Below are 26,511 nucleotides of genomic sequence, written 5' to 3' on the forward strand. Positions count from 1 at the left end.
ATGCTTTGCTAACAGATCACATCTTCATGTAACTCATTATGAATATTTAGAGACATATTTGCCTAGAACATTAAAGGAATGGAAACTACAGATTCACAGATAATTACAGCTACAGAATCTGCACAAGAGAAACCAGCCTTGGTCCTTCCATGGGATGCACATTTGTAAGTGTGAGACATTCCAAATTTGCTGCCTTTGTACTAATGCCTAGAAAATGCTGATGTTGCAAGCAAATGACTGAAATTATATAGCACTACACAGCACATGTGATATTGCTCCCACGCTGTAGTTTCCTTTAGTTTAAGTTGTAGGCTTTCGTGTATCTACAAAATGTCACAAGTGAAACTATGATGTTAAGCAAAGGGAACAGAAAATTAATGAAAGAGTGGTCTCCTGAACTACTTCATTTTTAAGTGATCTAAAATTTTCTTGTCCTCAATGATAACAGAAGCTTGAGTGAAGTCTTAAATTAATAGGTATTCATATGAGAATATAAATATATGTTGTGTATACATTAACTAATAGTATATGTTTTGTTTTTGTCTGTATTTTTAGAAGGCACTAATATCTTGTGCCTTAGGAATCTAAATAAATGAAGAACCCAGAGGCTTCATGCCCTCAGAATGCTCAGGATCAAGGGTAGGGGAAAGAGAATATCAGAGTTCAAAATAGCACCCAATCAGTCATGCTGAAAGTCTATTTAATAACTCACTTTATAACTGTGACATTTATTTACATAATATTAGGTATATATTTGATTGAGGTCCACAGAACAAGTTTGGAATGAAGAAGACATCATTACTTCTACTGAAAGTTACATTAAATACTGTAACCATTCCAGGAGTTAGGAGACATGGAAACCTATTTCTTGCTGATGTTAGGAAGTTATTTCTCTCTGGATAAAGAGCTTTCTGTATCTCAAATGTCTGATAGGGAAGAGATGAAATGAGAGACTGTGGTGAGGGAAAGTGCCTAGGTCATGTGTTGGAATGAGTTCCCACAACTTTATTGCTTGTCTTTACGGCATAACTGCAGCTGAACAGGAGATCAGAACTGTGGTGATTTGTCTTCTCCCAGGGCATGGCGTTACTCACCTTCAGGTCCCGATGGACTACGCCCATCTGATGGCAGTGTAGCACAGCCTCCAGGATCTGCTGAATGCAATGACTGCATGCAAACACCAGGGGGCGTGTGTTAGTTCCAAGCTTACACTCACTGTCTGTACACCCTCAGCGAGACCGGGTTAAGGTGCAGAGCTAGCAGTCAACTGGAGTTGTGTTCTAACTCCTTCCGTCATGTGAACATATTGCTCAAGGAGAGTGACTACTACCTCAGAACAATCAGGATCTTGCCAGATGTGAGCCAGAATGTGGATCCACTCGTTCTAGAATTGCATTTCCTTCAGGAGTTCATTTTCTGGTTATAAATTCTTTCAGGAAATGAACTGAAACATACATACAATCTTTGTAGTTGTGCTTTGCCTCTGTCCCAAAACTACCAAAAACTGTTTCCTCATTCTCTTTCATTTTTCCAGTATCTGTTCTAAAAACTGTTATATTAGCAGACCAGGCACCATTATAAGGTTGAATTAGGATGCCTAATGAATTGTTTTTGGATAATTCATTAACTTCTTATACTTTAATTTAGCTAGCAATTATTATATCCTGCCTAAGGGTTCGTCAGACTCAAATGAAGCAATGTGTAACCAGTTGTTCTGCTACAGCCACCCATGGTCTCAGAACAGAAGTGGTGTTTAAGTCTACAGGCTGACATACATCACAGACCAAGTTCATCTCCAGGCAAATGCTGGACAATTTAGGAAAGCCTGCCCCCAAACCACGTCTGGTAGGTTATTGTTTGGAACCTTAACAGGCTATATTCTTAATGTTGCCCTTCCCTTTTTGCTATGATGTATACGTAGCCTGTAGATGAGCAAACTGAAAGAGGCACCATGCATTATCATTTCATCATTTACTCAATTCAAGAAAAAGTTGGGAAAGGCAAGGGAACGATTTTAAATACCCCCCACCTCTGCCCTTTTCCCAGAAAAACAAAAAAGAAACTCCTTTGATTCAGATTTATGGACTCCATATACTGACCTTCAGGTCCCTGTGAACTATGCCATTTAGGTGACAATGATTTACACTTTCTAGAATCTGCTGTATACAATGACTGCAAAGATACAAGGGCAGAATGGAAGGGAGAACATTTTAAAGGCACATAATCACATTGAATACAAAATAAAGTGAGAGCTCAAACGGAACAAACAAACAAACAAAAATTATATTTCTTCACACTTTTCTTAGCTTTACACTGGAATTAAGAATGTTGAATAAAGCTAATTCTGGTTCTAACAAAAATGACATCCAACAGAGAATTTGTGACATAGTCAGACAAAACAATTTGAGCTGTGTGTGTTTTTTTCATTGTAAGTCTACAAATTAAATCATCTGTATATAGAACTTGAAATTCTCATATTTAGGAAGAAAAATTTGTAAATAATTCCCAAAATGTTCTGGGAGAATTCTCCAGAGATATAAAATTCCCAGGTATTTCTCATACACACCTAAACTGTTTAAAATCTGAGGTCACAATTCAACATAGGTGTTGAAACAAGAGGGTAAACACAGATGAAGTGGTTGGTGAAACAAGGGTTTAAAAAAAAAAGGAGGGACACATTTACCATTTTGACTTAAAAGTGGTGCTTCCTGTATAATATATGAACAGTAAAACTAATCCAAGTCTCCAATAACAGAGGAAGGATATAAACAAATCCATGACATAAAATAAAGCCCTGTTTAGTATAAAAATAGTCTGGGGAAGGGCTAGGGAGCTTGCAAATAAATAAACAAATACAAAAATAAAAATTCAAAATCCCCCGGAGACTGGTAATTGTTAAACCCACTTTTATATACTTTAATGAAGAGTATTTTCTTTGCTACTATGTTAAAAAACACAATTGATTCTATTCTTAGAAAAGCCTCGTTGTTGAATTGATTGCTAATTTGATTAGAGAGAAGAAATCTTTTGATTGGCACCCGTAAGTTCCCACAGGCTATCACCTAACTCACAATTATATAGAACATACCACACTGATGAATTTTGTACAAATTCACTGTGCAATTCAAATGCAAGTTTAGGATGAAGTGAACAATTTGATAAGAATGATTTTCATCATTTAATGTATAAAATATAATGTTACTCTCATTTTTTTTTTTTGGCATTACTAGTAGGGTTTGAATTCAGGGCCCAACACTTGCGAGGCAGATGCTCTACCCTTTGAGCCACACCTCCAGTGAAAAATGTTACTCTAAAGGAAATTCTTGAATTATTAAATATCAAAAAATTTATCATGATTGTGCTTCTCTAGTATAATACTATTAACTGCACCACCAAAAGAGCCTCACGTTAGTGACTGCTGGGTATATAGTTCATCTGAATATTGGTTATTATTTTAAAAACATATGACTCTTGTTTTCTTCTAACATAATGTTCACTTCATACCTCTTTTCAGGAATTTTTCTTTCTTTTCTCAATCTAGAAGCATCATTTTTTGGGCCATGGAGTAACAGAACATAGAGAAGTGAACAACAATTCATATTAAGTGAACATCACCACTTTTTACTAGTGAGGATGGATTTAATTCTTAAACCCTTAAGGGTTAGGAAGAAAGCAAACTTATTCTTTATGCTTATAGTAGGGAAAGGAATGCTTCTTCTTGATTGTGCATGCATCTATCCTAAAAATATTCTATGATTAATTCTCAAACCTAATATAAGCACACTTATTAAACGATCCAACTCACAGGTCTGTCCTATTACCTATAGGGCTCTTAACAGTGAAAATAGTGAAATAGTGAAAATGGTCTCTATCTTAATTTCAACAAATATTGTTCAAACATAACAACATGTTTAAGATAACTTTCAAAGGCAAAATAGATGAAAATTCCTGAACTAGCTTACTATCTTGATTAAAATTGTCACTCTCTCTTAGCAAGTAGGCAAATAGCTCCTTCAGGGTTACATTGAGGTCCCCTTTTTGGGACCTACCGTGAGGCTCTGAGGTAAATTGAGCAACTGATGATTCACTTGTCATAGCATAAGTGATACAGAGTTTTCTACTTGATTTTGGCAATAAAAATTCCATTAAAAATTAAAGTATAATCATGTACAGATTTAAAAAATGCCATAGATGGTAGCATTAAGACAAGAAAAATTAGAAAATGAAAAGTGAGCTCCTTCTCATGGGTGTATATCTTGGGCTGTTGTAATTTGCATTTCCAATTGTAATGTTGTACCTCTTTTAATATGTTCCTTGATTATTTGTATATCTTTTTTTTTTTTGTAAAGTTTGCCCAGTTCTTACAAAAAAAAAAAAGTGAGCTTGTGTATGCATGTGCTGGCTTGGAGGGATGGGGGAGCCTCGGTATCAGCGAGTCTCTGCTGGGGGTCTCCTGGAGGGGCTGGGAAGCGGAGAGAGCAACAGAGAATGAGGCAGCCAGCCAGTAACTGAACTTGCTGAACATCTCAGTTAAGCTGCTAGTGAGCCAACTGCTCTCGATCAAGCTCTTCAAAATCAGTGACAGCCCCACCATATCATTACTATTATTACTGGTTATTTAACAACTGAAGACAAAATGCTAAACTTCTTGAAACTTCTGTGAAGATTTTGCTAATTAGGTTGTGAAATTACTTGTGACCCCTCGGAGACATGTGAATAATACATGAATAATTATTTTTCAAGACAGAGTTCCAGGGGATTTAATGAAATCTTCAAAGTGTTAAATAACCAATAATAATGCTGTACAGAGACCACTGGGGCGTTTTCCAGACTGTTTTCTGCTTCCACGTAGACATGTGGTTCAGTGGAACTTTCTGTGATCAGAGAGGCCATCAGCCACTATGGCTGCTAAGCCCTTGCAATGTGGCTAGCCCAACTCAGAACTCATACAAATAAACTTCAGACCAGATACGGAGATTTTTTTTTCCCCAGGAATCATCCTAGAAAATTCTTAAAAGGAGAAACTTTCCCCCAAGAAGGGCTTTTTATGAAAAGAACTCTATGATGGTACCATGACATTCTCCTCATTACTGTCACCATGCGTTTATGTGTGTGCACGCGTGTATGCTGAGCAAGTGCTATTTGAATGATGAGTGTCATATCTTGCTCAGGGCAAGTCACTTACCTCGCATCAGCTTCGCTGTAATATTCTCTTGCCACTATGTCTTCAAATAGTTCACCTCCAGTAACTCTGTGAAGATAAACAAGACAATTAAAAAAGGAAAAAATTAGGCATCAGCATTTTTGCAGCTGTTGTTCATATAGGATTTTCTTGTACTGTTTTTTTAAAATTATCAAAACAAAGCATTTAAAAATATTATGTTATTTCTCATAAGTCAAATTTGTATTAAAATAAACATTTCCATCTTCCCTGTTTGTATCTGCAGAGTCTGAAGTCATAATTTTTCTGTATGTCATGAAATATGTTCCTCAGTATCTTTTACAGAAAGATAATGATTTTAATGAATGTCTCCATTTTTGTTCTTTGAGTATTGATTGAAGTCTGACAAATACATGGCACAGTTTAGGAACATTTTTTGAACAAAAATGAGAAGACATGCATCACGACTGTGCTGCTGCCTGCATTTGCATTCTGTGTCCCTTTGCATAGTCTTTCATTTTGTGTATGTATCCTTACATATACATTTTCTCTTGAAAAACACACACAAAGAAATATTTTTTCAAAAAATTAGGATCATTTATTATCTATTAATAATTAAACTGTGTTCTTCCTATTCTATTAAATCAAGGGTACCTTTTCATAGAAGAGTCATTTTTCCCTGTTTAAAGACAACACAACAAATAGAGTTACAAATATATTTGCACAGTGTAGGCTATTTCTAGAAGAAAAATCCTTACAGGTAAAATTTCTGGGTCAAAAGAGTACTAACATTTAAAATTTTGTTGGGAAGTTATGGTAAATTGCCTTTCAAAGTGGTTTATGTCCCCAACACTGTGAAAGACCCAAATCATTACTAATAATTGTTGTTATCAGTAAACAAAATATCTGATTGTAAAATAGGTAACTCATGCTAGTATAAATTTATTATTAGTGAGGTAGGGAATTTTAGTGTGTATTTATGAGCTATTTCTTCTGCTGCTATGATCTGACTTGATTTGAAAAGGACATTTCAGTTTTAGAGTTTATTCTTATTAATAGTGAATATTCGCTGAGTGCTTACAATTGTGTCATGCACTGTGCCAGGCTTTACATTAATGCATAAATGCTTATGATTACCCTCTGAGATGGGTTTTCCCATTAGCTCAGTTTACTGCTGAAAAAATGGTGAAGTAACCTGCCTGGACCACATGGCACAGGCAGTCCTCACTCGCAGCCCACAATCTCAATAGGTGCACAGCACAGTCGTTCCAATAATTACACTGCCAGTCTTTCTGGAAGTGTAGAAGGTGCAAGTCATTTGGAAAGGCATCAGATGAAGGCATAAAGCCTTGTGTACGACCATGATAGAGTATGACCCTAAGACAGTTTTCTTTTTCTTTTCTCCTTTCCCTTTTTGCTTTATTACATTCTAAAACATTATCAAATGGTAACATGTTCCAGAAATCACAGATTATTATTCTCTTCTCTATTCTTGATTTCCCAAAGGAAAAGACAAGACAGTAAAAACTAAATTTGTCTGAATATTTAGGCAACTTTCTCTCCTTACCAGTGCATTCTGGATTCTTAAAAGTCCTTTAATGCGGGAGTAATTATTTCCAATTCTACCATTTTCACATATAAAATGGGTACCTAAAATCATCATGTACAATTTCATGTAGACTTGTTCTGAAACCATAATACATGTGATTTCACTTAATAGCATAGCTATTTTTTTTCTCAGTGAGAAGTCTATAATAATAACGTGGTCACAATGTGCCCTACATAAATTATAACGCAAAACAATTAAATAGATCATATTTCCAACAAATCCATATTGTCTCTGTAATGATGACAAGAGTTTTGTGGGATTTGTTCTTTTGAATATGATTACCACAGATATGATTATATATACCTTTGTTTCTGACCATATGTACATAGAAACCTGAATACATGACAATGTTGGATTATTAAAGTGTTCAATAAGTATTGAGTAAGAAGTGTAGCTCAGTAGTAGAGCACATGGTAGCATTTGAGAAGTCCTGGGTTCAGTCCCAAGCACACACACACAAATACCCAAATAAACAAAAAATTCTCATTATTAAAATTATCGATGCTTATAGTAGCTCCTGAAATGTGCTGTTTGCTCCATGAGAATTGTCAGATCCTGAGATATTAGGATCTTGCCTATTTGATCTTTCTTAAAGCCAGTACCTAAGACAGCATTAACATACAATATTTGCTCAGTTAATGATTGTTGGGGTAACAATCAAAAGCACTAAGTTAGAGAAGTTTGCCATTCATTTTATTGTAAGGCAGGACTTCAGATGAACCTAAAAATGGGGAAAAAATAGAGTCAGTGGGACTCACATTCTGGTAACTTCAATGAGCTACAGTTTTAGGCAAAGTTGAAGAGTGTATGGAGGCATGCTGGGGATTGAACCCAGGGCTTTGCCATGCTAAGCACAAGTACCACAACTGAGCTACACCCCCAGCTGGACATGGAGATTGTTTTCATGTTCAGTTTTAGATTTTGAAGTTTATTGCCTCTGACCACATCCTTTCCTATCTTCCAGCATTCATTCTTCCCACTACTCAAAAATATCCTTATGTAAATGAAACCATTTTACCATTTCTGCAACATCAATGATAAATGTCTAAAAAGGAAAAGGTGGAAGTTATAATAGATCTCACTGTCTTAAGGAGAAACTATTGAATTTCCTCTCTTTAACACATATCTGTTTAATGGAGCACACAATTGTTTAATGGAGCACAAAATTAAGCAGTAGTTATCACAGAGTTTTGAAAATTTTTAGTGAGCTATGTGAAATTTCATATAATGCCACAAATTAAATCAGTCTCACAAATAAACTGTTAGATTAATTAACTAATTAGAGATTTTTGAATAAATTGGTGCTGGAGTTCTGCTATGATATGAAGCATATCAATTAAAGACTTGAAGAATTAATTACTATTTATGAATCTCTAGAACATCAGGGCTTACAGAGGAAAAAGAATAATCTAGTACTATGAAAAGATGAAACTCCACATATCAAAAAGGCAAATATTTTTATTTTTATAAGGATTTGTGATTCAAACTGCATTACCCTGCAGAATTAATTGTCCTTTTGTTTCTAGTTTGTATGTTTCTGACTTGAATCTGAGATGGTCAAAGTAGTTTCATCTTGAATGAGATATTTCAAAATTTGATGAACCCTCTACCTGTGATACTAGGCTAAGCAGCTGGTAGAGTCCATGATGGGGCTCTAGTAGATAAAATGGTACTGCAGGAAACCAAGAAGCAGGATGAGAATCAGTACCCGAGGTGGTGAAGGGAAAGACAGGAACATCAGGTTGCAGCCCAGTTAGAAAACAGGTAGCCCAGTGCAGCGGGGGAGGCAATCAGACTGGGAGTCTCTCCTGGACAAAAGGAGTAATCCCTCTTGGAAAACAAGTGTAGAACTGCAGGATAAACCCCATGAGCTGAGACCGCCACACCTGAAATCCAGGTTCTGAGCAGAGGCAACAAGTGTCCACTAAGCAGCTCAGCAGAAAATCATCACAAATCATATTTTTGTTTATGTGTTTGTGGAAGCAGATATGCTTCTTGCACTTGAGTGACTAGGCTGGTTGCATCTAATGATGAAGGCAGAAGTTGTGATGGTGACACAGTCATCTGTCTACACCGTAGCCAGCACTCTGCCTTCCAGATGGCTGAACAGTACCAGCAGATGCTCACTGAGTGTCTCTAGGTGGGCAATGGACTGAATACTTACGCCCTGCCCCATTCATATGTTGAAAGTCAAATCCTAAGATAATGATATTAGGAGGTGGGCCTGTGGAAGGTAACTATGTCCTGAGGGCAAAGCTCTCTGGGAACCCCAGAGAACTCCTACCCCTCTTTCCTTCATGTGAGGATGCAATGAGAAGTTGGCCGAAGACAACTCTCATCAGAACCAGACCACTCTGGCCCCTGATCTCAGACTTCCAGCCTCCAGAACTGCAGGAAGTAAATAACAGTCCTTCAAGTCACCAGCAACCTGGACACACTCAGACAATGTATAGAGTCCAAGGCCTACTCTAAGTGCTCTACAAGTGACAACAAGACCCTGTAAAGAAGACACTAATGCTGTTTCTAGTCTGCAGACCAGGAAGCCAAAGGAGTGGAGATTAAGGACTTTTCCCGAGAACACACAGCCAAAGAAAGAAAAGGAACTTGCTTTTTTCTGCCTGTGTTGCTTTATAGCTTGTATCTTGGGCAGAATTTGGAAAGAGGTTCTCTAGGTAGTCAAAGGATCATATGGAAAGGCTGGGAAGAATACTGACATAAGGAATCCTTTTAGTCCTCTGGTAAAAGTCAGACAGACTGCTGGCAAGGGGAACATAATCACTGAGCAGAGTGAACAAATCAAGATTCACTTCATGGGGCTATTGCCTGGACAGCAAGACTGTCTGTCAGTCCAACACGTCACAGTGGGTGCCAGCAGCACTACTTTGTCAGTGTGCCAACGAGTGTGCCAACCTTACCCATTCCCAGTCACCTTACTGGATCCCTAGGGATCCCTGAAGACTCACTGAGCTAAGGGCACACACCTATGGGTGCAATGGGAAAGACTGATCTCAGCACCATGTTCTGAGATACCAGGAAAATCAAGCCAATCACTGGTGTAAGGATCTGTCAGGAAGAGGACAGGAAGGATGGGACATTGCATCTTTAGAACCCTATACCATGCATGGAACTTAGGGGTAGCTTAACAAATGTTTGCTGAGTGAATAAATGATTAAGTAATTAAATGGGTGAATGAAACCACAATCATCAGTTCACAATTTTATACTTTGATCTGTGTTTGTGCTAGAATCTGAGGATGAAGAGGTTTAATGACTTTCATATAATTTACTCAATAAAACAAATCCTGCTGATTTTATCTCTAAAATGGAATTTAAATCAAGACATCTTTCTCATGCCCCTACAATGTCACCATCCCAAGTCATAACTATCACCTGCACCACTGAAATAGCTTTCTTAATTGGCCCCCTGTTTCCTCTTTTGCTGCACTGGTGTCAATAGCTGCTTTAAATACACATCAAATTTTGTCATATGCCACCAAGAGCTCTACAATAGCTGTCTACAGATTTCCAAGGAAAATTCCTTACGTGACCTTCACATCTCTGCCTCGTTTATACTCCATCTATCTTCTCACCCCTACTGGTGCTCTCCTCTGAGTTGTGCAAGGCATAATGGACTTTTACATACACTGAGCTTTTTCTTGGCCCAGGACTTTTCCACATGTCTACTCCTCCTCTAGGACATTCCAGAGCTGTGGACCTTTCCTATTTATTAGTAAATCCCTGTTAACTGTCAAAACATGGCTTTGGTTTTCATCATTGGATCTCCACCCTTCTCCACCCTTCTCAGCTACCTTTCCCCCTTAAGCCCTGAGTTGTCTTTATAACAACAATACAATTATGTGTTTGTGTACTCATTTGCTTCATGTTTGTCATTTCTCTAGGGTGTAGACTTTGTTCCTTCTTCTTTCACCATAAAATCTCTAGTGCTGAGTTCAGCATCTGTTGACATAGCAAGTACTTATCAATTACCAGATGAGTACATGATCCCAGGTAGCTGGCTGTGCTGGGTGGTCACCTATCAATACAATAATGGTGATATTACTGACATTATCTCACCTAACATTACATTTTGATAAGAAGGTAAGGCTCTCTCAATGAATTTTTCTCTAGGAATCATTTATTTCACTTTTGGATTTGTAGCATCTTTCCCACAAGACAGATTATTTATAAATGAATCATGTCTAATCACATACACAGAAAGTTTTGGTTTTATAATGCTAAGAAGACAAGTAGCTGTTTGTATTTCATTTCTTAAAGAAAAGAACACATATCTTTTACCATAATTAAATGGAAAACAACAGTATTTATGTATCCAACTTCCCAATGAAGTTATGCCTATTACATATGTTTAGTAAGTTTGAATGTTTTCTGTGAGTGGTCAGAGTCTGAAGACATGTCAGGGAGTGTCACCCTGCCAGGGCAGGATTAGGATTGTCAGCCTGTACTGTTTGGTTGCAGAAGCAGGTGTGGGAATGCTGACATGTACTGAGAGTGAAGGGACTCAAAACACAACTCTGGCTTCATTGCTAGTGTCTTACTAGCTAAGTTCAGCAACCTGTATAAGTTATTATCTAACTGAATACCTAGTATTTGGTGACACCCATGAAATAATGGATTATTTGAGGGTGTTCATAGTGGATTTCAAGTTATGATAGAAATCACAAAGGCCAGAGAGTTGCTTTAACAGAAGGCCCAACGAGTTTCTTATTGATCCTGAGAAGGGTAAATTTGCTGAATCCTACTAAGAATTACAATGGAGATGATCAAACTAAGACACAGGCCATTGGAATTGTTCCACTCAAAGCCTGATTTAGGCCAGGAGAGAGACAACATGCTGGGGGAGGCAGATGGTGGGATACTAGAAGCAGGACAGTGTATTGATGGACACTGTTCCACTTGGAGTCCTTAACTGGAATGGGGAAGAGAGAAGAAGGCAAGGACCTAAATCCTTTTTATGGACACTTACTTTATTCCTGTTTTTTGGCCTAATCACTGCACTGGTTCTTGAATCTATCCATTTACTATCAATATGGATTTTGTCTTCTCTCATCTCATCCTACTTCAGTCCTGATCACTTCTATGCCTTCCCTCAGTTCTCAAATGCATGCCACTCCACCATTCTCTTTTTCATTTCATCTACCTTTCACAAACACATGCAAAAGATAGGAACTCCTAGCAAGAGCTCATACTCTCAAAATTGTTTTTCAAATTTATGACCAAGAAAAACCTGGAATGAAAACAGGACTGAAAATCATGGTTGAGGTATAAAACAAAAGCAAAAAAGGGGTGGTTTATTTTTGTTTTATTCATAAGACAACTTCCTAAGTGAGCAAGGTAACCATTAACAAAAAGATGCCTTAGTGTCTGATTAAATGTTCAGTGTTTTCCAGAGGTGTGTGTATCATAACAAATGCTTCCTAGTGGAGCTCAGTGGCAGAGTGTTTGCCTACTACACACAAGGCCCTGGGCTCCATCTCTAGGACTGCAGAAACAAAAGCAAAAACAATAAGAGATACTTCCCGAAGGCAAGCAATAGATACTGTGCTGGCATTTAAATATTTTTGATATAAGTTAAAATCACAATGAGACATCACCATGTGTCCATTAGGTCAGCCAACACTAATGAAACAGAAAATTACAAGTATTGGTGAAGATGTGGAGAAACTGAAGCTCTTATACACTTTGGTGGGAATGAAAAAGGTAAGGCTATTATAGAAAACATACAGAAGTTCTTCAAAAAAATTAAAAGTAGATTTACCATATTTCCCAGCAAGTCTGCTTCTGCATATATACCCAGAAGAATTGATAACAGGGCCTCAAAGAAACATTATCAGATCTATGTTTATAGCAGCAATATTCATAATAATTAAAACAATCCAAGTGCCCATCAACAGATGGATAAGCAAAATGTATTCAATACAAGCAATGGAATATTATTCAGCCTTAAATATAAATTCTGACACATGCTACAACATGGATGAAAGTTGAGGAACTTACACTAAGAGAAACAAATCAGTATCAAAAAGACAAATAAGGGGCTGGTGGAATGTCTCAAGTAGTAGAGTACATATCTAGTAAGTGTGAGGCCCTGAGTTCAAACCCCAGTACTGACAAAAAAAAAAAGACAAATAATATACAATTCTACTTAAATGAGTACCTAAAATAATCAAAATCGTAAAGAAATAATGCATAGTGGTGGTCAACAAGGGTTGGTGATATAGGAAATATGGAGTTATTAATTAATAAGTATAGAGTTATAATTTTGTAAGATGGATATCTGCACAACAATGTGAATTTACTTTAATACCAGTGAGGCATACACTTAAAAATAACTCAGGTGGTAAATTTTATGATGTTTGTGTTTTACTAAAATAAAAACATAACCAAATGTTAGATGATAATGAACATGGCAATGAAATACTACGGCATATATGTTATATAATGTATATAATATATAAATATTGCTACTTTTTATTTTATCATTTTTACATTTACTTGCATGTGTATACATTGTTTGTGCCACATCCTCCCTTTCCCCCCACTTCCGGGCAGAACCTGTTCTGCCCTCTTGTTCTCCGATTTTGTTGAAGAGAAAACCTAAGAGATAATAAGAAAGACATAGCATTTTTGTTAGTTTGAGATGAAGATAGCTATACAGAGAGATTCCTAGCCTTGCTTCCATGCACATGTGTATTACAACCCACATTGGTTCATCTCTGCCAGACCTCTCACTACTTCCTAGTCCCCTTCCAAGTGGCCTTGGCCAGTTGAAGATTACTATATTCACTCCTCTACAGTGAGCACATCAACCACATTTAAGTTTTAGGTTTCCTTCCCTTTCCCTATTTCTCCCATGTGCATTCTCCCTCAATGTGTGACCCATGTCCAATAATATTACTACATTTGTTTTAGATCTATAATCCACATATGAGGGAGAACATGTGATTTTTGGCCTTCTGAGCCTGGCTAACTTTGCTTAAGATGATGTTCTCCAGTTCCATCCATTTACTGCGAATGACAAAATTTCATTCTTCTTTGTGGGCAAATAAAATTCCATTGTGTATAAATACCACATTTTCTCAATCCATTTGTCAGTAGTGGGGCATCTTGGCTGTTTCCATAGCTTGGCTACTGTGAACAGCACTGAAACAAACATGGATGTGCACGTGTCTCTGGAGTAACCTGAATCGCATTCCTTTGGGTATATTCCTAGGAGTGGTATTGCTGGATCATATGGCAGAATTATATTTAGACTTTTAAGAAGCCTCCCTATTGTTTTCCAAAGTGGTTATACTAGCTTGCATTCCCATCAGCAGTGTATGAGGGTTCTTTTTCCCCATACCCTTGCCAACACCTGCTGTTGGTGGTGTTTTTGATGATAGCTGTTCTAACAGGGGTGAAGTTGAATCTTGGTGTGGTTTTGATTTGCATTTCCTTTATGGCCAGGGATGGTGAGCATTTTTTCATGTGTTTTTTGGCCATTTGGACTTCTTCTTTTCAAAAAGTTCTGTTTAGTTCAGTTGCCCATTTCTTTATTGATACATTGATTTTTGGGGAGTTTAGTTTTTTGAGCTCCCTGTATACTCTGGTTATCAGTCCTTTGTCTGATGTATAGCTAGCAAATATTTTCTCCCACTCTGTGGGTGGTCTCTTCAGTTGAGAGACCATTTCTTTTGTTGTGCAGAAGCTTTTTAATTTCATGTAGTCCCATTTGTCCATCCTTTCTCTAAGTTTGCTGAGCTGCTTGAGTCTTATTGAGGAAGTCCCTGCCTATACCTATTGCTTCCAGAGTATTCCCTGCTCTTTCCTGTACTAACTAAGATTTTGGGTCTGATATTGAAGTCCTTAACCACTTTGAGTTGATAATACTACAGGGTGATAGGCATGCATCTAGTTTGAGTTTCTTGCAGGTAGATAACCACTTTTCCCAGCAACATTTGTTGAAGAGGCTGTCTTCTCCATCGTATGTTTTTGGCACCTTTGTCAAAAATAAGGTGGGTATAGCTGTGTGGATTCATATCCAGGTCCTCTGTTCTGTTACACTGGTCTCCACATCTGTTTTGTGCCAGTACCATGCAGTTTTTATTGGTATGGCTCTGTAGGATCATTTGAAGTTGGGTATTGTGATACCTCCAGCCTTGCTCTTTTTGCTCAGTATTACCTTGGCTACTCATGGTCTCTTGTGTTTCCAAATGAACTTTAGGGTAGATTTTTCAATCTCTGTGATGAATATCATTGGGATTTTGATGGGAATTACATTGAACCTGAAGATTACTTTTGGTAGTATAGCCATTTTTACTGTGTTGATTCTACCAATCCATGAGCACGGGCGATCTCTCCACCTTCTGTAGTCTTCCTCAATCTCTTTCTTCAGAGGTTTGTAGTTCTCCTTGTAGAGGTCATTCACATCCTTTGTTAAGTTTACTCCTCAATTTTTTAGGTTACTTCTAAGTGGAATTGTTTTCCTATATTCTTTCTCAATCTGCCCATTGTTGGTGTACAAAAAGGCTACTGATTTTTGTAGGTTGATTTTATATCCTGCTGCTTTGCTGAAGTTGTTTATGGTGTCTAGGAGTTTTTGGGTGAAGTTTTTTTGGGTCTTTAAGGTGTAAGACATGTCATCTGTGAGTAAGGATAGTTTGACTACTTCTTTACCTATTTGTATTCCTTTTATGTCTTCTTCCTGCCTTATTCCTCTGGCTAGGAATTCCAGGACGATGTTGAATAGGAGTGGGGACAGTGGGCACCCTTGTCTCGTTCTTGACTTTAAGGGAAATTGTTTCAGTTTTTCCCCATTATGTATGTTGTTGGCCATAGGTTTGCTACTTCTTATTTCTCTTTATGGGTTCCAGAGTACTTAGACAATTATCCACATCATAATCTTACTGTTAATAAACAGTGCTACATCAGTTGTTAAATTTGATCATTTTTCTCACTTTTTATGTAGCACAGTTGAGTAGAGGATGAAGTGGACTAAGCATCTTTTTTTTTTTTTTTGGCAGTACTGGAGTTTGAACTCAGGGCCTCACACTTGCTAGGCAAGTGATCTATCACTTGAGCCATTCAGCTAACCCTTAGTATCTTCTTTTAATATTAGTTAATTCTATGAGGTCAGGTCAGGTCAAAATTTTTCTGCACTCTATTTTGCTTACTTTTGAAATACAATCAGAAAAGACAAGAATTGTTTTCATTCAGAGCCACGGGAACTTAGGGCTTTGCTCTTGACATGTGGGCTTTACATTGCTATGGCCATGTTTGGTCCACAGTTGATCACTTTTTAATAAACATCTGCCATTAGCCCACTGAACACTGCTACATCATCACCTCATATGCTACAAGTCATTAGCTTTTCACATGTATTGAACCAGCCTTAGACTCCTGGGAAGTTGGCCCAAATCTTCCTGTGAAAGTTAAGTTTCTATCGCTAATGTCAAGGCAACTGCCTATGGCTCAAAATATCACTGTAGTTACAATTTCCTTCAAAAGCTACTTGGGTTGAAACAATTTCTGAATCTCAGTAATTCAACTAAAAGTTGACTTTAGTCATTAGAGAAAAGAACTTGGCCATAGAATGTATAGGTCATGTTATGAAAGCAACCTAGTTACTACAAATGGTGGGTGAATTTAGACCCCAAAGTTGAGACAGTAGCATATTTCTAACCAACAATACTCTAGAAAGAATCCTTAGAATAAAGGTGGCAGACGAATGATGCTCCCAACTTCTAGTACATCCGTATAAGACAGCAGGTTTTTGAGGGTCTAAAAATTAGGGTTTTCCAAGACATCAGACAAAAATAAATCATATCACTTAGACTTTAATATCCAGTAAACTGATCTCCCATTTGCTGGAGAGAACATACTGTAATTGATAATCCCTGTGGGAGTGTAGACATTTCCAAAGGAAGGGCTCAAGCTACATGAGACCACAGTGTATTTAACAATGCTTGCAGTTTTGATACCCCTACTAAGTTCTCTAACTGGAAGCTCACTCATTCTCATAGCTCTTTTTTTCTCATAATACAAATAATTAAATGGGGAGCTAACTTATCACTTTTAAGCCAGTGTCATTTACTAATTCTGTAAATGTTACCAAGTCTCTAATATGTATGAGGTCTGTCCACAATAATGGATACAGCTACTAAGAACTAACTGGGTTATAAGTTTATCATTAAGAATGTGGTCTAGTGGAGAAAACAAACATAAATAAAAATGATGTTTCTGTGGAACATTCTTTAAAGCACTGGTATGTTTTTAAGGACAGAATCCCTTAAGCCTGGCAAAACCTAGGTTAGAGAATCTTCTCATTCATAAGAAATTGTGTGCAACTGCAAGTAAAGAGTTTTTCCCAATTCTCATCTTTTTGGCATGAAGAAAGGAAGAAAATCAGCACAAATGAGCCATATGTAGACTGTGCGTGGACTCACAGATGAAGAAGCAGTGGCATCCACATTGGAACACTGTGCTAACTAGTGGCCAACGCTGGTCAGTAAGGCTTGGAATTCTATCCCCTCTTGTCACTCATTACAGCTAAGGAAGAAGTCTTGCTACTTGCTGCATTTTCTATGCCTCATAGAAAACTCCAGAATACTGCTCTCTAGATTCAGGAAGTTATACTATACAAAGAATACGAAAAAAAAAATCCCAGGAGGGAATAATAAATACACAAAGGCTAAGAGAGGAGGTGGGGGGCAATGAATTAACTTCTGGAGGGTCAGAACAATCTTCACAATGAAGATGCTATTCCAGGAGGACCTCACCTGCATGAGGAAGGGTTGGCCAGGAAGAAATATGGGGCTGTGACTTTCAGACACATACTTTAGCTGAGGAAAGAATAGGAACAAAAGGATTAGAAGGAGGTATCTCAATCTTTTCTTATTTGGTCCCAATTTTTCCTTCCAATCCTTGCAATACTCAGGATTTATAAGTGCTTACATACACATGTACATACAAATATGCCTGTCTACCTTCTTAGTCAGGGTAAAACAATACCCCATTTCCCTCTGGTAATTTTATGACTTTTGCTGGATATAAAAAAATCCAATTAATTTCAAAATAAAAAATAAATATCATGGTAAAGCTGCAGTAATTCAGGCTAATTGGAAAAGAGAAAGCGTTCAAATAGCCATATTTCTGAACTGCAGAATATTTAAGGAAATGAAGCAATGTTTCTTTTAATTAAAAGGCAATAGAGCCTTCTTTGCCTTCATTACAAATTGGAAATTCAACCAGAGCTCCATTAGGAAATAAGTAACCATCAGGATGGAGCACGTGGATGATTGTTAAGTACCTATTTGAAGTCTGTGTATACTCACTTTTTTTGGCATTTGCCTACCTAGAATAGAATGTGGTACCTAAGCTTACATCATTTAAATTATTACCTACTGAAAAATTATTATTTATTTTGGTGTTTGTATGCTACTTATACTATATCACCTTTGGAAAGGGATCAGACACAGCTTATCATCTGTCAAATTATCTAAATTATCAAATTTCCTCACTTGAACTCTTAGCACCTATTTTTATTTAGGCTAACACACAAAAGAAGGAGCAACAGATCTGTATTTAATTGCTATCTACAAAGATCTATATAACTTCAGATTGCCTCCATTTTTTATAATCATAATAGCTCAGTAAGAGAAAATGTATCTGGATTCAGTAATTAATTTGTTCACAAAATCAAAAAAATATTTATTTACTACTTGCTATGTGAAAGTGACTGGGTTATGCAATTAATTTACTGAACACTGGTTCAGATGTTTGGTTCAATAAACTGTTTAATAGACTACTATGTTCTTAAGAAATAAGGCTTAATTTAATCCATTATGGCAGAATATTCAATAATAAGACAATATGATTTTTAGTCATGGATTTAAAAATAAAATGTATTCTTATACTTATATTAAACTTAGCATTTATTTGTAGACATCCTTACTGACAGAACTCATCCCTGGAATACAGCTATTATGTTACTAAACTGCAAATCAGATTTTGCATGATGCAAAAAGGAAAGTTCTGGATCTGGGTCTAAACTCTCCTGTAAGTGTTCTTCTTCACTGAGAACTTTTTGCCATTTTCTCTCCCACAGAAGCCTCACTTCCAGCTCTCCCTATATTTTTCTTTCCCTCTGCCCACTTCCAGCCCAACTGGAAAGGGATGTTGTAGAGGTATTCAACCATTTTGCTGTACCTTACAAAGCAAACCCTGGGATATTTCAGGGGTTTATGGCATCTCCAACTCTTAAGATGGGAGAATGACAGATGGACAGGTGGATGGATGCTGCTATCCCACAGAGCTTTAATGTTGGATAAAGACAGGTGATTCTCGTAGAGGAACTTCCTGGGATCAAAGAGAGAAGAGGTGGCAGGAGGTTTCTGCTTCAGTAGACCACCTGGAAGGTGTCTATTTAGCTACATTATTCAAGTCTTGAGTATATTTGTACTCAGCTCTATCATATAGAGGACAATAAGCAAAAGCAGCTTCAACATGGTATCTTAACCCCACAAGTATACTCAACATCAAGATTTGTGTTTTGCTTAATTTTAACATTAGTAGTACTTAGGACAAAGAGGAGAAAGAAATTTAGTGGAAAAATATTACTGGCTATGATAACAATGGAAGAATCCAACTTAAATTTTTAAAATTTCATAGTGAACCAGGTATGGTGGTGCACATTTGTAATCACAGCACTCAGGATGCTAAGGCAGGAAGATTGTCAGTTCAAGGTCAATCCAAACTACAGAGGGAGACCTTGTCTCAAAAAACAAAAATAATTCCATAATGAATCTATGAAATAGAGACTTTTCAGGCAGATAAGGAAACTTTCAAAATTCTCAATAGTAATTCCTACTAAGTACCAACTTTTTCATTTATAAAATATTTCCTAGATTAAGAATGCTTCACGTTGAAGCTTCCTGCCTTGTTCCCAAATTACAATGGATGAGCACCAAATGAAAAGACTCATCAAAAGATATGATTTCTCACCTTCTTTTTAAGAAAAATATCCATTTTCCCCTGACTCTTTCCCCTTTAAGTATTCCAGTTATTTGCTCTGAACATGAGTCTTTCTGTGTGCCTTTACTCTTGCTATCATCTTTAATTCTTTGACCTAAAATGCACTACATTTACACTATTATTTATTGGATGAGAGTGAGGCTGTTAGATTTATAAAAGGGATTTTATGGGGTTGTTAAGTATTCTCATCAGGAATTTGCATTTGATCTTGCTTGAGAGCTGCAAAATTACCAAGCTTAGGAGTAATTGAACTAAATTAAGAAATTAGGTTTATAATAGGAACTTCATCTTTAACTGCAAAAGTGTAGAAACAACCTAAATGACCACCGTCGCAAAAATGGTTAAATAATTATGATTCAACAACACAATGAGACATTGTGCCAACACTGACGTTATAATTAAGAGGATGATTTAGGAACAAGAAAGATGTGTTTACTGTAGAAATAAGTGTTAGAGTATGAAATAGTTTAGTGTGCAAATATCATTGAAAAAAGTTAATAAATATGAATTTTCTTTCATTTACCAGTAAAGCACCTTTATCCTTCAAGACTCATGACATCCGTTATGTTACCATTTACCACCCTCCTCAAGTCTGTCACTCTAACCAACTACATGTGGGTCACCTCTGGCCCTCTCCCCTGACACGTGGTACTATCTCCTTTAGTTGTTCTACCTCTTTAGTTTCTTGCAGCAGTTCTGAGTCAAAGTTATGGCCTGACATAGAAGTTGAGGTGAGTTTATAATATAGGTAACTGAACAGAGTTATTAGAAGTTGTGAGTGCAGCCTGGCATTTTTTTTTCAAAAAGAATCCTAGCTCCTTGCCTCTTCCAACTTCCTTATCTCAAAGTTCCTTCCTGACATCACTGATACCCTTATCCAGACAACATGGAGGGGTGGATCATCAGAACACTGCTCTACACTCTCAAATCCCTTCCATGCCACCTACTCGCCTTATACTGGACCTCTCTACTACTTTTGACAGTGCCAACTGTTAGTTCCATGTTCCTTTTGTGATGGTTAATTTTGCATGCCAACTTGACTGGCCTATGAGATGCCCAACTAGGTGTAAAACAATATTTCTGAATGTCTTTGTGAGAGTGTTTCCAGAAGAGGCTAGCATTTGAAAAAGTAGACCAGGCATGGAAGATTCTCTGCTTACAATGTGAGCAAGCAGCATCCTATCTGCAGATTCCTCAAATAGAATGGAAAGGTGGAAGGAGGGTAAATGCTCTCCCTTTTCTTAAACTGGAAAATTCATCTTATCTTGGATGTGGGAGCTCAGATTCTCAGGTGTTTGAACTCAAACTAAATAATATCACAAGCTTTCTTGGTTCTCCACCTTGTGGGATACAGTATAACTCAGCTTCTTTAATCAACAATAATCATAAAAAATGTATGTGTATATATATGAACACACACACACACACACACACACACACACACACACACACACCATATTGGTTCTGTTTCTCTGAAGGACTCTAGTATATACTTGCTTCCATGATACTTTTCTTAGGAATTTCCTCCTTCCTGTCTCATTCAGAAACACTCTTTTTGGTCTATCAAGTAAACCAAGCCTAAAACAGGGGCATCATCTTTGACTAATTTTACTTACTTTTCTCCATCAATTAATAAGATCTACTAAATTTTCCTTGAAATATTTCTTGATTCACTAGTTTTTTTTTTTTTTCATCCCTTCTATCGCTGCCATGGCCACATAATCTCTCAATTGGTTTCATGACTTATCTCCCTCCTTCCAAGTTTATCTCCATTCACATTGCCACCAATATGACATGTCTAAAAAGAAATCCCGAACACGTCATCTTCCTGCTTAAAATTCTTCCATGACTACCCATTCCTACGTCAGTTTTTCTTTCTTACTAATATTTGCATATATATGGTTTAAGTGCAACTTCAAGGCATCAGACACTTCCTCTCTTAAAATCTAAGACTGACTGGCTTACAGTATGTAGTTTCAGATCTTTATTATGACTTACCTGGACCCCCATGACTTGGCTCTTATTGACTGAGCTCTCCAACTTTTTAATTCCACAAAATTGTCTTGGCCTTTTATTGGTTGCACTCTTCTCCATGTATTAACTTTTAAGGTGACTCCCCATTAGCAATGCTTAGGCAGCATTGAGTTAGTTTTTCTTGACCTTACCCATTCTTCAAGAAAGATCCTGAGATTCCTCCAGAAATTCTTCTCTAAATCCAACCTTTTATGCTCTCACAGCCTGTTGTGCTGTAATCATGTGCTTATATACCTATACAATCAGCTAAACCTCAAGACCACAATAGGAAAGGAACATGACTTACTCACTGTTTCTATCCCCTGTTTGCCTAACAGATATGAGCATAACACATTGCCTGAGACATGTTAATAAATAGCTCAATAAATATCAGATGAATTAAACAACATGTGAAAGGGGAGATGTGAAAATGAAATCATTTAAAACAGAGAAGTGGCACTATGGATAGTCTTTGTTATGAATATTTTCCTTTAAAGGGGTGATTTAAAATTCCTATCTTTCCAATCATTTGCACATCTATTCGTTTAATAAGTAGAAGAGACTGTGTTAGAGCCTATGGTAGACAAGAAAAATGAAAATCCCTAAATTAAAAAAAAACTAGTAAATAAACAATGCAATAGAACATCATAAAAGGATATCAACTCAAATTTTTGAAGTATAAATTTGTGGCTTAGACTACAAATAAGTCAGGTAAAGTATCGAATAAAGCAATTAAAGACAATTAAAGAGTCGTCAGAAGAAAATAACATTTACTAACAGAATGTGGTCAATCCCTAATCAGAACACAGATATCTTGCCATGAGCTTACTAGTGACACATATATCTGTAATTAGAAATGGTTTTAGTAAGTGCCAGAATGTACCAGGCTGTGAAAAAGAACACACAGGGTATGGGATTGGTGATTGGAAGTGGAGAACAGTCACCCTACAAATGGACCCAGTCACTTTACAAAGGCAACTTGCATCTTTAATATAAAACTTAAATTTCTTCCTCTTTGCTGCCCTCCCCCATGACCAGTAACTCTCATTTTTTATTTTGACTCCTGCAATATTCATTTCCCCCACCCCTTCCTTTCTGGGCTCCTATAATCCCTTCCCCACACTGGAGCAAGAAAGAGCTTTGTGGAATGAAATCGGATTATTTCATTTCCTGTTTTAAACCTTCATGGCTTCCCACAGCACACAACATAACTAAATTCCTTTTCCTGGCCTATAAGTCCTCTGAGTTCAGCCCACACCTATCTCATGTGCTATTTTATATCCCTGCTCTCTCATCCTTGTGATAAATAAGCCACACTAGTCTTCCTTCTGCTCCTCATGGAGGCCACTCTTTCCTGGGGCTGTGTCCACTCCTCACTTTGGTGAAATCTCTACATCTGTCTTCTAAGCATTTAGACTTCTGTTCCTGACACTGCAGAGTGGCCATGCCCCAGTCACCTCCCTTTAAATTAGTCTTCAAATGCTATCTGTAGTGACAGTTTTCTTCACAGCCCTAGAATTGTCTTGCTGCATTTACTCATTTATTTACTTGCTTTCTATCTCATCTTCCCTTGACTACTACAACGTAAGTTCTGTCTTGTCCAGCACTGTATTCCCATGGGTTAGCAGAGCATGAAAATATATAGCAAGCATGCACTAAGTGTCTACGAATTAAAAAAAAATGAATAATCAGACATTCTGGCATTAAGATCAAATAACCAGAAAGATTGTCAAAGAAAAGGAATGAGCATACATGCCCAGACTATAAATGTACCAGTGAGTGCTATAGATCTCTCACCTGCTCTCAAGTCACATAAGGAAAAATCTCAGATCCTCAGGTAAAACTTTTAATTTTTATTTATTTATTTGGAGACAGGGCTTCACTATGGAGCCCAGGCTGGCTTCAAACTCGATCCACCTACTTCATTCTCCCTAGTGCTGGTTTTACGGGTGTGCATCATCTACAGCTGGCAAAAACTTAATAATTTTAAATTTTACAATTCTAATAAAACTCTTAAATAGTCAATGCTTCCTGGTATATCTCAAAGCAAATACTGGATAAAACTTGAAATTGGTTAAAATGACATACTTAGAAATTCTTACGTTAGAATTGTGATTCTGCTACTTAGGTATTTAGGTATGACTTAGGAGAAATAACTACTTCTCTGAGCATCAATGTTCTCATTTACAAAATGGCAAAAAAGTGCCTAATAGTACTGATATGAGATTAAAAGTATTAAAATAGTTGTTTCAGGTGCACAGCAGATGCTCAGTGAGCATCAGTTCTAATTATTGCTATTACAATACAATGAATCCACTTTGACCAATGAATTGCAGCTTCATTAGTACACATCATTGTATTGACTATCAGGTCTGTATATTTCAGAGACTAGGAGAAATGGTTAATAATAACTTTTTATTTCAATCATGATATTACAAATAGGATATATCTGCTGAGTAGTCAGGATTTTCTCTTCTCCCTCCTTCCCTCCCCCTCTCTCTCTTTTAGTGAACAAGAAATTCTTTTAAAATTGTGGTAGAATATATATAATAAGAAATATGAGCCCTTATAGCAATATGTAAGTATACCATTCAGGGGTGGTTTTAAGTACATTCACAATGTTAAACTATCATTTCAAAATTTTTGATCATCTCAGACAGAACTCTGTATCCATGAAATAAAAACTCTCCATTCTCCCTTCCTCTCCAGTCCCTGGAAATCTCTACTGTATTCTCTATCTTTCTCAATTTGTCTGTTCCAGGTTCTTCATATAAGTAGAACCATACAGTATACAGGATTTGGTTTTTTTTTTTTTTTTTGGTTTGGTTTTTCTTTCAAGGTTCATCCATGGATGAGCTATATTCCTTTTTAAGGCTGAAAAACGTAGCACTGTATATGTATGCCACATTTTGTATATACATCTATGAATATATCAACATTTGAGTTGCTTCTATCTTTCAGGTACAGTGAAAATTGTTATAAACTTTGGAGTTGAAGTATCTGTTTGAGTCTCTGCTGTCAATTCTTGTTTGGTTTATATTAAGAAGTTAAATAGCTGGATCATTTGGCGATTGTTTTTTACCTTCTGAGAAATTGCCAAACTGTTTTCATAGTAGTTTTGCCACCTTTTCCATAAATCAGTGCATGAGGTTTACAATCTCTCCCCAACATTTGTTATTACATCAATAGATTGTAAATAGTGCTCCAATCTTCCCCACACTTGCAATTTTCTGACTTTTTAAATAGTGGCCATATCAGTGGAAGTGAAATAGTATTTTCTGGTAGTTTTGATTTGCACTTCTTATTGACTAGTAATGTTGAGTGGGGACATTTGTATATCCTCTTTGAAGAAATATCCAACCCCTGCTTTATACCCTTTACCCCTGCTTCAGTTAGGTTTTTTGTTATTATGCTGCAAGAATTTTGTACATATTCTAGATATTAACATCTTAACAGATGATTTTCAAATATTTTCTAATTCTGTGGGTTGTCATTTTACTCTTGATAGTATCTTTGGATGTTTTTAATTGTTATGAGGCTCTATTTATGTTTCTTTTGTTGTTGCCTGTGATTTTTATGTTATATAAGAAAAATCACTGGCAAGTACAATGTCATGAAGATTTTCTCTTGAATATTCTTTCAAGATGTCTCACCTTTTACATTTACATCTTTGATTCATTTTCAGTTAACTTTTGTACGTGGTGTAAATAAGGGTTTAACTTCACTATTTTGCATGTGGATTTCCAGTTTTGTTCTAGTGATACAGTTGGTACAATGTAGGAAAATGACATGAAAAGCCATGTGCAACTTCTGTATATCTACACAGAGATTAATTTAAAATGTATCAAAATTTCCTTTAGCTATGAATCATAAAACAAAAATTATGCTCTTTATCAGTAATTTAAGCAATTCACTTCTAAATATCTCACACAATGATTCGAGAATATTTGCCTGTATTCACTCCAAGGCCTCTCCAAAGGTTAAAATTCATCAATTCTCCCTTCTCTTAATAGTATGTCAGTGTTAAATATGAAATTAGTTCTTATGTTGTTATAATTTAGAAAAATTGATTTGAAGCAAAATGACAGTACAAATATATAAATACATTCTCCTATAAGTATTTAAAATAGTACCAGTGAAAGGAATTGATTCCTATTTTTGTCTTTATAAGTACAATCTAGACAATTAGTTGAGAATCAGTCCTACCAATAAAAAAATCAGTAAAGCTGAAGTATATGAAGCCAATATACAAAAAAGGCCAATATACAAAAATCAATAGTATCTCTATATGCTAACAATAAAGCATCAGAAAACAATGCCTTTGTTCACAATAGCTATAGAAATAAATAATAGCTATAAAAATAAATTAATAATAGCTATAAAAATAAAAGAAAATACTTTGAAATAAATTTAAACAATGAGATGAAAGACTGTACATTAAATACTATAAAACACTGACAAGAGGAATTCAAGAAGACGCAGATAAAGGGAAAGATATTCCATGTTCATGGATCAGAAGAATTAATATTGTTACAATGTCCACACCCAAAATAATCTATCAAATGTAATCCTTAGTAAAATTCCAATGACTTTTTTTTTACAGAAATAGAAAAAAAGAACAATTATAATTTAATAGGGAACCACCAAAGATCCCAAACAGCCAAGGCAATCTTGGGCAAAAAGAATAAAGTCAGAGGCAT

At 36.5% G+C, this 26,511-nt stretch overlaps 1 protein-coding gene across 20 annotated transcripts in view; it reads right to left on the reverse strand.

Moving 5' to 3' along the window:
• The window catches only part of Camk2d (calcium/calmodulin dependent protein kinase II delta), a 294,100-nt gene that overhangs the window by 88,904 nt on the left and 178,685 nt on the right, over positions 1-26,511 (reverse strand). For 11 of the 20 annotated variants that reach the window (XM_020163012.2, XM_020163007.2, XM_020163004.2 and 8 more), the window contains exons 5-6: positions 5,186-5,251; positions 2,100-2,172 (exon numbers count right to left, since the gene is read on the reverse strand). In XM_020163012.2, coding sequence (XP_020018601.1) covers positions 2,100-2,172; positions 5,186-5,251 — 139 coding nt within the window. Of the gene's footprint in view, positions 1-1,094; positions 1,168-2,099; positions 2,173-5,185; positions 5,252-26,511 lie in introns of all 20 variants that reach the window. The other 9 variants (XM_074041587.1, XM_074041583.1, XM_074041578.1 and 6 more) reach the window with 1 other exon arrangement.

The sequence above is a fragment of the Castor canadensis genome, chromosome 9 (assembly GCF_047511655.1).
Source record: "Castor canadensis chromosome 9, mCasCan1.hap1v2, whole genome shotgun sequence".
NCBI classification, from domain to species: Eukaryota; Metazoa; Chordata; class Mammalia; order Rodentia; family Castoridae; genus Castor; species Castor canadensis.